Below are 12090 nucleotides of genomic sequence, written 5' to 3' on the forward strand. Positions count from 1 at the left end.
TAGCCCCTTGCAATTCCTCTCCCCTTCCTCACCCCTCCATCCCCCCCGCCTTACCTCCTTCCCTTCCCCACAGCACCTGTATATATGTATACATGTTTGTACGGATTTATTACTCTATTTTACTTGTTACATATCTATTCCATTTATTTTATTTTGTTAATATGTTTGGTTTTGTCCTCCATCTCCCCCTTCTAGACTGTGAGCCCACTGTTGGGTAGGGACCGTCTCTAGATGTTGCCAACTTGGACTTCCCAAGCACTTAGTACAGTGCTCTGCACACAGTAAGCGCTCAATAAATACGATTGATTGATGATGGCTTTGCTGGCTAAGAGCAGAAAATTGAGGGACAGAATGAGGGTGTTATGAGGGTCTGCCTGGGGCCTGAGTGGCTTAGTCTGTAAATGCTGCTTCTCTAAAAGCAGTGTGGCCTAGTGGAAAGAACACGGGGCTGGGAGTCAAAGGACCTGGCTTCTAACCCTGGCTCCACCACTTGTCTGCTATGTCACCTTGGGCAAGCCACTTCACTTCTCAATGCTTTAGGAGAAGCAGCGAGGCTCAGTGGAAAGAGCCCAGGCTTTGGAGTCAGAGGTCATGGATTCAAATCCCGGCTCCGCCAATTGTCAGCTGGGTGACTTTGGGCAAGTCACTTCACTTCTTTGGGCCTCAGTTACTTCATCTGTCAAATGGGGATTAAGACTGTGAGCCCCATGTGGGACAACCTGATCACCTTGTAACCTCCCCAGCGCTTAGAACAGTGCTTTGCACATAGTAAGCGCCTAATAAATGCCATCATTATTATTATTATTATTATTATCTATAAAATGGAGCTTAAGACTGTGATCCCCATGTAGAGCACAGACTGTGTCCAACCCATGTCCAGCTCTTAGTTCAGTGTCTGGCACACAGTAAGCTCTTAACAAACACCATTAAAAAATATATATATATATATATATATATATATATATATATATATATATATATAAATATATATTTGGGGCTTCTCAGCCTTCCAGAGCAGTAGATGTCCTGCTGGTTTCTTTCTAGAATCCTTAATTCAGCCAGTCTGGCACTCTAGGAAGCTTTGAGAAAAGAAAAAGCAGTACCTAATTCCAGAGTGCCTTCTGGGTGCCAAGCCTTGTACTAAGTGCTTGGCAGAATACAGTTGCAGTATTTAAGCCCTTACCATGCACCAAGCACTGGGATAGTTACAAGATAGTCTGGTCAGACTCAGTCCCCATCCCACATGGACCTCACAATCTAAGTAGAAGTATGGAATTCCCAGTTTATGAATGAGGCACAAAAAATTAAGTGACTTTCCCAAGGTGACGCAGCAGGCCAGTGGAGGAGCCAGATTTAGACCCCAGCTTCTCTGACGTCCAGGCCTGTGCTCTTTCCATTAGGACACACTGCTTCCTGTAAAGTAGAAGTTAAAGACATGCTTCCCCCTTTTAGGTGCTTCAACTGAAAAAGAGTAGGAAGACACGAATTAATTTACAACTAGGAGGGAGGAGGGAATTGAAAGATGATTGTGACTAAGGGCTTAAATAGGAGAGGGATTCCTTTACCCCAGTACATTGCCAAGATCCGCCCTTTCCTCTCCATCCAAACCGCTACCCTGCTGGTTCAAGCTCTCATCCTATCCCGTCTGGACTACTGCATCAGCCTTCTCTCTGATCTCCCATCCTCATGCTTCTCCCCACTTCAATCAATCAATCAATCAATCGTATTTATTGAGCGCATACTGTGTGCAGAGCACTGTACTAAGGTCTTGGGAAGTATAAGTTGGCAACATATAGAGACAGTCCCTATCTAACAGTGGGCTCACAGTCTAAAAGTCTAATCCATCCATCTAAGTCTAATCCATACTTCATGCTGCTTCCCGGACTTTGTCCAGAAACGCTCTGGGCATGTTACTCCCCTCCTCAAAAATCTCCAGTGGCTACCAATCAATCTGCGCATCAGGCAGAAACTCCTCACCCTGGGCTTCAAGGCTGTCCATCCCCTCGCCCCCTCCTACCTCACCTCCCTTCTCTCCTTCTACAGCCCAGCCCGCACCCTCCGCTCCTCTGCTGCTCATCTCCTCGCCGGGCCTCGTTCTCGCCTGTCCCGCCATCGACCCCCGGCCCACGTCCTCCCCCGGGCCTGGAATGCCCTCCCTCTGCCCATCCGCCAAGCTAGCTCTCTTCCTCCTTTCAAGGCCCTACTGAGAGCTCACCTCCTCCAGGAGGCTTTCCCAGACTGAGCCCCTTCCTTCCTCTCCCCCTCGTCCCACTCTCCATCCCCCCTTCTTACCTCCTTCCCTTCCCCACAGCACCTGTATATATGTATATATGCTTGTACGTATTTATTACTCTATTTATTTATTTTACTTGTCCATATCTATTCTATTTATTTTATTTTGTTAGTATGTTTGGTTTTGTTCTCTGTCTCCCCCTTTTAGACCGTGAGCCCACTGTTGGGTAGGGACTGTCTCTATATGTTGCCAACTTGTACTTCCCAAGTGCTTAGTACAGTGCTCTGCACACAGTAAGTGCTCAATAAATACGATTGATTGATTGATTGATTAGCACAATGCTTTGAACATAAGAGCTCCTAAATAGCACCTGGTAATACAGTGTAAATTGACACGTCTGCAAGTACATAAATGCTGAGGAGGGAATTGGGAGAGTGTGCCCTGGGAAGAAGAAGATGACTGGCCTTCGGAGCAAGATCCTATGGCCAGAATGCACTAGGGAAGCGCAGCTTCTCAGTTGGCCTGTTTCCTCCCCCAAGGGCTTATCACAGTGCTCTGCACATAGTAAGTGCTCAATACATAATGGTACCATTGATTGATTCCTGGGATTGGAGTGATCTGGGGCTACCTCATTCACCAAGAAGGCAGTGGGAGAGTCCCTCAGGGGTCTGCTTCTCTTTCCAGATGACATCACCCTTCTGGCCTGCAAGAAAGGAGACTTGTTGATCCTGAATAATGACCGGAAGATAGTGGCCACTAAAGACTGGATCAGCGCTCAGAATGAGAGGACAGGCAAAAGTGGAGCTGTGCCTCTAGATGCCATTTATGTCATCCCCACCGTCCTGAAGCCATCTTCCCAGATGCTGGTAAGGAACGCTCTGGGGGAGGGGGAGCTCCACAGTGGACCATCCTGTCCGTCCCACCTTCACAGCATCGCTAAAATCTGCCCTGTTCTCTCCATCCAAACTAGAACCACATTAATCCATTTGCTCATCCTATCCCTCCTGGATTACTGCAATCCAATTACATCCAATCCGTCACCAAAACCTGCCGGTCTCACCTCCGCAAAGTTCCCAAGATCCGCCCTTTCCTCTCCATCCAAACCGCTACCCTGCTCATTCAATCTCTCATTCTATCCTGACTGGATTACTGCATCAGCCTCCTCTCTGATCTCCCATTCTCCTGTCTCTCCCCACTTCAATCCATACTTCACACTGCTGCCCGGATCGTCTTTGTGCAGAAATGCCCTGGGCATGTTACTCCCTTCCTCAAAAATCTCCAATCAAGCTATGCATCAGGCAAAAACTCCTCACCCTGGGCTTCAAGGCTGTCCATCCCCTCGCCCCCTCCTACCTCACCTCCCTTCTCTCCTTCTCGAGCCCAGCCCGCACCCTCCACTCCTGTGCTGCTAATCTCCTCACCGTGCCTCGTTCTCGCCTGTCCCGCTGTCGACCCCCGGCCCACTTCATCCCCCTGGCCTGGAATGCCCTCCTTCCGCACATCCGCCAAGCTAGCTCTCTTCCTCCCTTCAAAGCCCTACTGAGAGCTCACCTCCTCCAGGTGGCCTTCCCAGACTGAGCCCCCTCCTTCCTCTACCCCTCCTCCCCCCCTCCCCCCCACCTAACCTCCTTCCCCTCCCCACAGCACCTGTATATATGTATATATGTTTGTACGTATTTATTACTCTATTTTATTTGTTCATATTTATTCTATTGATTTTATTTTGTTAATATGTTTTGTTTTCTGTCTCCCCCTTCTAGACTGTGAGCCCGCTGTTGGGTAGGGACCGTCTCTATGTGCTGCCAACTTGTACTTCCCAAGCGTTTAGTCCAGTGCTCTGCACACAGTCAGCGCTCAATAAATACGATTGAATGAATGAATGAATGAATACTGCATTAGCCTCCTTGCTGACCTCCCAGCCTCCTGTTTCTCCCCTCTCCAGTCCATACTTCACTCGGCTGCCCAGATCATTTTTCTAAAAAAACGTTCAGGACACATCACCCCCTTCCTCAAAGAACTCCAGTGGTTGCCCATCCACCTCCATATCGAGCAAAAACTCCTCACTGTTGGTTTGAAAGCACTCCACCACCTTGCCCCCTCCTGCATCACCTAGCTTCTCTCCTGCTACCCAGCTCACACACTTCGCTCCTCTCATTCTAATCTTCTCACTGTGCCTCTTATCTTGATCTCACCTGCCTCGCCATGGACCCCTGGCCCACATCTTGCCTCTGGCCTGGAATACCCTCCCTCCTTTAATCCGACAGACTATTATTCTCCCCCCCACCTTCCCCCTTTCATGCCTTATTGAACTCACATCTCCTCCAGGAGACCTTCCCAGACTAAGCCCCACTTCTTCTCATCTCCCTCTCCCTCCTGCGTCACTCTGAATTATTCATTCATTCATTCAATCGTATTTATTGAGCACTTACTGTGTGCAGAGCACTGTACTAAGCACTTCATTCAATCAATCATATTTATTGAGTGCTTACTGTGTGCAGAGCACTGGACTAAGCACTTCATTCATCATTCAGTCGTATTTATTGAGCGCTTACTGTGTGCAAAGCACTGGACTAAGCGCTTGGGAAGTACAAGTTGGTAACATATAGAGAGGGTCCCTACCCAACAATGTGTTCACAGTCTAGAAGGGGGAGACAGACAACAAAACAAAACATGTAGACAGGTGTCAAAACCGTTAGAATAAATAGAATTGTAGCTATATGCACATCATTAACAAAATAAATAGAATAGTAAATATGGACAAGGAAAATAGAGTAATAAATCTGTACAAATATATACAAGTGCTGTGGGGAGGGGAAGGAGGTAGGGCTGGGGGGGATGGGGACGAGGAGAGGGAAAAGGGGGCTCAGTCTGGGAAGACCTCCTGGAGGAAGTGAGCTCTCAGTAGGGTTTTGAAGGGAGGAAGAGAGCTAGCTTGGCGGATGTGGGGAGGCAGGGAGGGCATTCCAGGCCAGGGGAAGGGTGTGGGCCAGGGGTTGACAGCGGGACAGGTGAGAATGAGGCACAGTGAGGAGGTTAGTGGCAAAGGAGTGGAAGGGGCGGGCTGGCTGGAGAAGGAGAGAAGGGAGGTGAGGTAGGAGGGGGCTAGGTGATGGAAAGCCTTAAAGCCGAGAGTAAGGAGTCTTTGCTTGATTCGTTGGTTGACAGACAACTACAGGAGATTTTCGAGGAGGGGAGTGACATCCTCAGAGCGTTTCTGTACAAAGATAATCTGGGCAGCAGACTGAAGTATAGACTGAAGCAGGGAGAGACAGGAGGAAGGGAGATCAGAGAGGAGGCTGATGCAGTAATCCAGTCGGGATAGGATGAGAGATTGAACCAGCAAGGTAGCAGTTTGGATGGAGAGGAAAGGGCGGATCTTGGCGATGTTATGGAAGTGAGACTGGCAGATTTTGGTGACGGATTGGATGTGCAGGGTGAATTACTCCCTTTGCTCTTCCCCCCTCACAACCCCACAGCACTTACGTACATAGCTGTAATTTTACTTTATTATTATTGATGTCCATCTCCCCCCACATGTAGACAGTAAGCTCATTGTGGGCAGGGAATGTCACTATTTCCCAAGTGCTTAGTATAGTAAGCGCTCAATAAATATGGCCGAATGAGTGAATGAGAAGGGATCAGCAAAATGCTAATATTAGCTGGTGATTGGACCCATCCTCCTGGTCCAGGACAGAGTAAACACCTAGGTTGTCCAAGCCTCCAGTGTTTAGCAGTATCAGGGCTCTAGCCTCAGCTTTTAATGATGGTATTTATTAAGCGCTTACTATGTGCAATGCACTGTTCTAAGTGCTGGGGAGGTTACAAGGTGATCAGATTGTCCCATGGGGGGCTCACAGTCTTAATCCCATTTTACAGATGAGGGAACTGAGGCCCAGAGAAGTTAAGTGATTTGCCCAAAGTCACACAGCTGACACTTGGCGGAGCCGGATTTGAACCCATGACCTCTGACTCCAAAGCCCGCTCTCTTTCCACTGAGCCACGCTGCTTCGCGCACTGAGCCATGCTGCTTTTATCTCTGTGGTGGCGTTAGGTCAAAGTGCCTAGCTTCTACTAGGCTGAGGGAACAGCTGGCTTCTCTAGTGTCAGTTAAAGCAGCGGGTCCACAGTCAATCAGTCAATTAATCAGTTCTATTTATTGAGTGCTTACTATATGCAGAGCACTGTACTAAGTGCTTGGGAGAATACAGTATAACAGAGCTGGCAGACGCGTTCCCTGCCCACAAAGAGCTTACAGTTTAGAGGGGGAGACAGACATCAATGTAAATAAAATTATGACTGTGTACATAAATGCCATGAGGCTGAGGGAGGGGTGAATAAAGGGAGCAAATCCAAGTGCAAGGAGGATGCAGAAGGGAGTGGGAGAAGAGGAAATGAGGGCTTAATCAGGGAAGGCCTCTTGGAGGAGATGTGCCTAAAGTAGGAGAAGCAGTATGGCTTAGTGGACCTGGGAATCAGAAGAACCTGACTTCTAACACTGACTCCACTACACGTCCACTGCGTGACCTTGGCCAAGTCATTTAACTTCTCTGGGCCTCAGTTACCTCATCTGTAAAATGGGGATTGAGAGTGGTAGCCCCATGTGGGACAGGGACTGTGTCCAACATGATTAACGTGTTCCTACCCCAGCACTTAGAACAGTGCTTGATACATAGTAAGCGCTTAACAAGTATCATAATAATAATTATTAATAATAAGGCTTTGAAAATGGGGAAGGGCAGCCTGAGTGAACTCTCCCCGTCTTCCCACAAAGCACTCCTGATGCATTCCTTCTGGTCTGGGATGGAGCTCTGGCTGAGAGTAAGACTTTCGGAGTCCAGAAGCCTCTCGTGGCTATCAAGAGAAGCAGCATGGCTCAATGGAAAAGAGCCCAGGCTTTGGAGTCAGAGGTCATGGGTTCAAATCCCGGCTCCACCAATTGTCAGCTGTGTGACCTTGGGCAAGTCACTTAACTTCTCTGTGCCTCAGTTACCTCATCTGTAAAATGGGGATTAAGACTGTGAGCCCCCCGTGGGACAACCTGATCACCTTGTAACCTCCCCAACGTAGTAAGCGCTTAATAAATGCCATCATTATCACTTGTGGGGCAGAAATTGGGTCAGAATCTCAAAGCTGGTCTGGCAAGGTCAACTCATCTCTTTCTTTGCCTCTGGGGTGGCCTTCAAAAAACCCTGCCATACTGAGGAAAGTCACTAAAGCTGAAGGGCTTTAAGAATCTCTATCATCTCAGATTTGGTTTCCAATGGTCACTTCAGAATGAAGCTCTGTTTTTCAGGAAAGGCTGTTTGGGGTCTTCATTCATTCAATTATATTTATTGAGCGCTTACTGCGTGCAAGGCACCGTACTAAGCTCTTGGGAGAGTCTAATATAATAATAAACAGACACACTCCCTGCCCGCCACAATCAATCAATCAATCAATCATATTTATTGAGCGCTTACTGTGTGCAGAGCACTGTACTAAGCGCTTGGGAAGTACAACTTGGCAACATATAGAGACGGTCCCTACCCAACAGTGGGCTCACAGTCTAGAAGGGGGAGACAGAGAAGAAGGGGGAGACAGAGACACAAGCTTACAGTCTGGAGGGGGAGACAGACATTAATATGAATAAATAATAAATGACAGGGAAGAGCACAGTTCATGTCAAAATAAGCAGGATCAAAGCTGCAGATATCCATCAATTAAGCTTCAACTTCAAACCTGAGGCTTCACAGGGTTGCTGAAATTCCTGATAAAATCTCAATCAGGAGCAGACAACCCAGTGAGCCAACTGGTGGCATATAGCAAGGTTCCCAAGCAGAGGTGCCTGGCATTCATTCATTCAATCATATTTATTGAGCGCTTACTGTGTGCAGAGCACTGTACCACATGCTTAAAAAGTGGAAATGCCAGGGATTGAACCCGGGGTCTCGTCACTTAATTTCTCTGTACCTCGGTTAACTCATCTGTAAAATGGGGATTAAGACTGTGAGCCCCCCATGGGACAACCTGATCACCTTGTAACCTCCCCAGCGCTTAGAACAGTGCTTTGCACGTAGTAAGCGCTTAATAAATGCTGTCATTATTATTATTATACATGCAGAGCATGCACTCTACCACCGAGTTACATCCCCAAACCCGTGAATGGTGACCAGAGCCAGGCTGGTGCTCATTTCCACTCCCAGGCCAAGCGGGCCTCCTCCTTAACAGAGCAAAAGTTTGTTCAGGGCACCCCACTCCCTCCGCCCAGCCACCCTCCAGGCTGTTGTTGGGAGGAAGAACCATGTTTTGTCTTGTTTACCTGCTTCACATTGAGCTACCTTACCTTGGAGTGCTGTATTTCCAGAATTTATTGGCCGTGTCACCAGAGCAGCGAAAGTTGATGAGGCAAAATCCCCACCAAGAGGAGCCTCAGGAAGAAGAATCGCAAGTGAAGCCCTTCACCCTGGAGGAATTCGCCTACGAATTTTTCAGGTGATGCTTCTCCTGGGGTTTGACTGCCCTTCAGAAGACCGGGGTCCTGCACTACCACACATGATGTGGTTTAATCCTGAGCCCAAGTTCAGGTGGTGGTCCTGAGGCTGTTGGTGTCCCTCGAAACCCTAGTTGTTCTGCCAGTGGAAGTCTGAGAAGCGGCATGGCCTAGTGCAAGGAGCACAGGCCTAGAAATCAGAAGACCTGGATTCTAATCCCAGCTGTACCACATGTCTGCTCCGTGACCTTGATCAAGTCACTTAGCTTCTTTGTGCCTCAGTTTTCTCACCGGTAAAATAAGGATGAAGAACTGTGAGCACTGTGTGGGACAGGGATTATGTACAACCCAATTATCATGTAACTACTCCAGAGCTTAGTATAGTGCCCGGCACGTAGTAAGTGCTTAACGAATGCTATTATTGATAATCATAGCAGTGATAATAATCATCACTATTATCATTATTTGGGGAGCTCTTCTGAATAAAGAGCAGTTTCAGTATTCCCATAGTTTGGAGTCTGTGTATTGAAAGCTTGGTTATCTCCCATTCATTCATTCATTCATTCATTCATTCAATCATATTTATTGAGCGCTTACTGTGTGCAGAGCACTGTACTAAGCACTTGGGAAGTACAAGTTGGCAACATATAGAGACGGTCCCTACCCAACAGCAGGCTCACAGTCTAGAAGGGGGAGCACATGCTCTAAACTCTGAGGCTACAAATCTTCTATTCACCTCCTTGTCTTATCTCAGGGACTCTAAGATGAACCTTGCTCCAGAAGCCACATTTGGGCTGTTCCACTACTGACCACGTCTCTTAAGAGAATAGGCAAGGCTGGGGCTTCAGAAATCCCACAGATAAGGCAAACCAGAAACTGGTGTTCTCAAGATTCTGCAAGTCAGAAGTTCATATCTGAGAGGAAAATAATTTCCACGCTTAAGGCCAGAGCCCTATTCCACACTGTGACTATTTCTAAACTAGCCCTGCAAACAGAATACAACACTGATTGGGTCACCACTTATTTTCCAACTATCACTTCAGCATAATAAATGGGATGAGTATTCTTTCTCCCTTGCCCAGGATATAGTGTTACTCATTCTGGACAAATGGAACTGGGCCCAGCTGCCCCAAACCATCCTTTCCACCACCTTAAAGTGGATTGGGATGACAATTGTTGTGTCCGAAACACTGACCATGGAAGAGGACTCCTGATTGCCTCTCTTCCTCATGATGAAACAGACCCCATAGGCCTTGCTGGGGTAGATTGGGATATTGGCTGGAAACCCGCCACCGTTAACCAAATCCATCTGTGTCCGGGTGAGGGCACAGATTGTTGGCAGTTGAAGCTGCCTGTCCCACAGTGGTAGCAGAGTGAGTGTGATGTTCATTGGCCTTCATATTCCATAGGTGACAGAAAAAGGCCAGAACCAACCATTGAACAATTAATATGTACCAGCAGGATGCTTCCTTTCCCTAATCAGCCTGCCACAGGGCCCCAGAGGGAAGGTTCCATGCCACAACTAGCACAATATGAACCCTGAAATAACATTTAATAACAGTTTTTCCCTCGTGCAGAAGGAGGGAAACTTCAACTCATTCTGCCCTTCAGGGAGCATCTTCCAACTCCCTCCGGGAACCCTGAGGCTTTCCAATCATTCTGGGAGCCAGAATGGACACCAAATCATGGAATAAGAGAGCTGGACGGGGCTTTGAGAGGTCATTTTATCTATCATTCCCCTGCCTTCAAGCAGATCCACTCTCAACTGCTCCGTCCATCATGTTTGCAGAGCCCTTCAAGAAGGGACAAGAAGATCCTTATCCTCCCTCAGCCATTTGAGGGCTTTATGTCTCAGGGTTTTAGAGCCTTGGATTCATTCACTTAATCATATTTATTGAGCATTTACCATGTGCAAAGCATTGTACGAAGGATCACCTCTCTCCTTCCTTCTGTCCAATCATCACCCCGACCCCATTGCTTACTGACTGGTGTCACCTGAAAAGAGGAGTCATTAGAAAGGTTTTTTTGCGTGGACTGCATTCTTTCCTTAGCATTTTAACATCGGGCCTCTGTTCCCATTCAGGGCACCTGAGAAGGAGACAATCAGCAAAGCCATCTTAACTAAGGCAAGGGGGAAGAGTTACCTGTGGGCCTACACCCGGGAGCCTCTCAATCAGCCTTTGCTGAAGAAAGTTCATGCCACAGCAGAACTGAGGGACCCTGCCTGCCAGGGCTTCATTGATATCCTTTCCACTCCCACGGAGCTGACCGTGACTGCCTGCTTCTTCCTCCCTGCCCTGCAATCTCCCTACCAACTTCTCTCAGCTCCTTCAGTATAGGTCCTCAGATGCCCCAGTCTCCCACAGAAGCTCAACCGTTCCAGTGGGCAAAGCAACTCTCCCAGAAGGACCAGTTATTTTGGGGGAGGTTTTTGTGGGAAATTTGGGCTGGGTCTTAAGCTCCAGAGGCAGTGAAGTCCAGTGGTAAAACGTTGAAGTGGGAATCTGACAAAGTTATAGTTCCAGTCTTTGCTGTGTGATCTTGGGGAAATGACTACACCTCTCTGAGCCTCAGCTTGACTGCCAGACCTCTGAGAGTGTGGGGCAAAGAAGAAAATTCAGTCAGTCAATGTGCAGAGTAAACTTAGGACAGTATAATAGAATTAGTAGACCCTGAAGTACTATCATTACCATTAGAATTACTACTATATATAGTGGAGTTTAATAGTAGACCTGATCCCTGCTATCAAGAAACTTATAACTTAGAGGGGTTGCTGGGTGATGGAAAGCAGCAGAAAGGCTGAGGAGGATTAGAGTTCTTTAGATTTGGCAAGAAAGAGGTCACTGGTAACCTGGGAGAGAGAAGTCTCGGTGGAATGAAGGGAGAAGATTTCAGAGGATCTAGAAGAGAAATGGAGGAGAGGCAGCTGAAGTATCCGATCCATTCCAGGAGTTTGCACAGGAAAGGGAAGCAGAATAGCTGGATGGAGTGATGGAGTCCAGAGGTTTTATTAGCATCAGGGAGGTATGGGCATGTTTGAAGGCAGAAGGGAAGGAGCCATCAGAGAGGGAGCAGTTGAAGTTGGTGGCAGGGAGGGAAAAAGAGTGGGTGCCCATGTTTACAGAAGGTGAGAACGGGTGGGATTGAAGGAATAGGTGGAGAGGATTGATTTTGAAAGCAGTCAGAAGAGCTTAACTTGAGAGAGGACCGGGAAGGATGACAGAATAGATGAGGAAACCGGGAAGGTGAGGTGAAGATTTTGGGGAGCTCACGCCTCTGGTCTGGATTTTGTCAGAGTAACTGGCAAAGTCCTCAGGGATGAGAGATAGGTGGGGACACTGGGGGATTCAAGAGGGAGTTAAAGGTCTGAAATAGTTGGTGGGGATAT

The 12090-nt window shown here is 47.7% G+C and overlaps 1 protein-coding gene across 1 annotated transcript in view; it reads left to right on the forward strand.

Annotated features, from left to right (window-relative positions):
* Positions 1 to 12090, forward strand: part of MYO7B (myosin VIIB) — a 198830-nt gene that overhangs the window by 149488 nt on the left and 37252 nt on the right. The window contains exons 34-36 of the mRNA XM_038750824.1: positions 2918 to 3099; positions 8577 to 8704; positions 10786 to 10943. Coding sequence (XP_038606752.1) covers positions 2918 to 3099; positions 8577 to 8704; positions 10786 to 10943 — 468 coding nt within the window. The remainder of the gene's footprint in view (positions 1 to 2917; positions 3100 to 8576; positions 8705 to 10785; positions 10944 to 12090) is intronic.

Source organism: Tachyglossus aculeatus, chromosome 1 (assembly GCF_015852505.1).
Source record: "Tachyglossus aculeatus isolate mTacAcu1 chromosome 1, mTacAcu1.pri, whole genome shotgun sequence".
Lineage (NCBI taxonomy): Eukaryota > Metazoa > Chordata > Mammalia > Monotremata > Tachyglossidae > Tachyglossus > Tachyglossus aculeatus.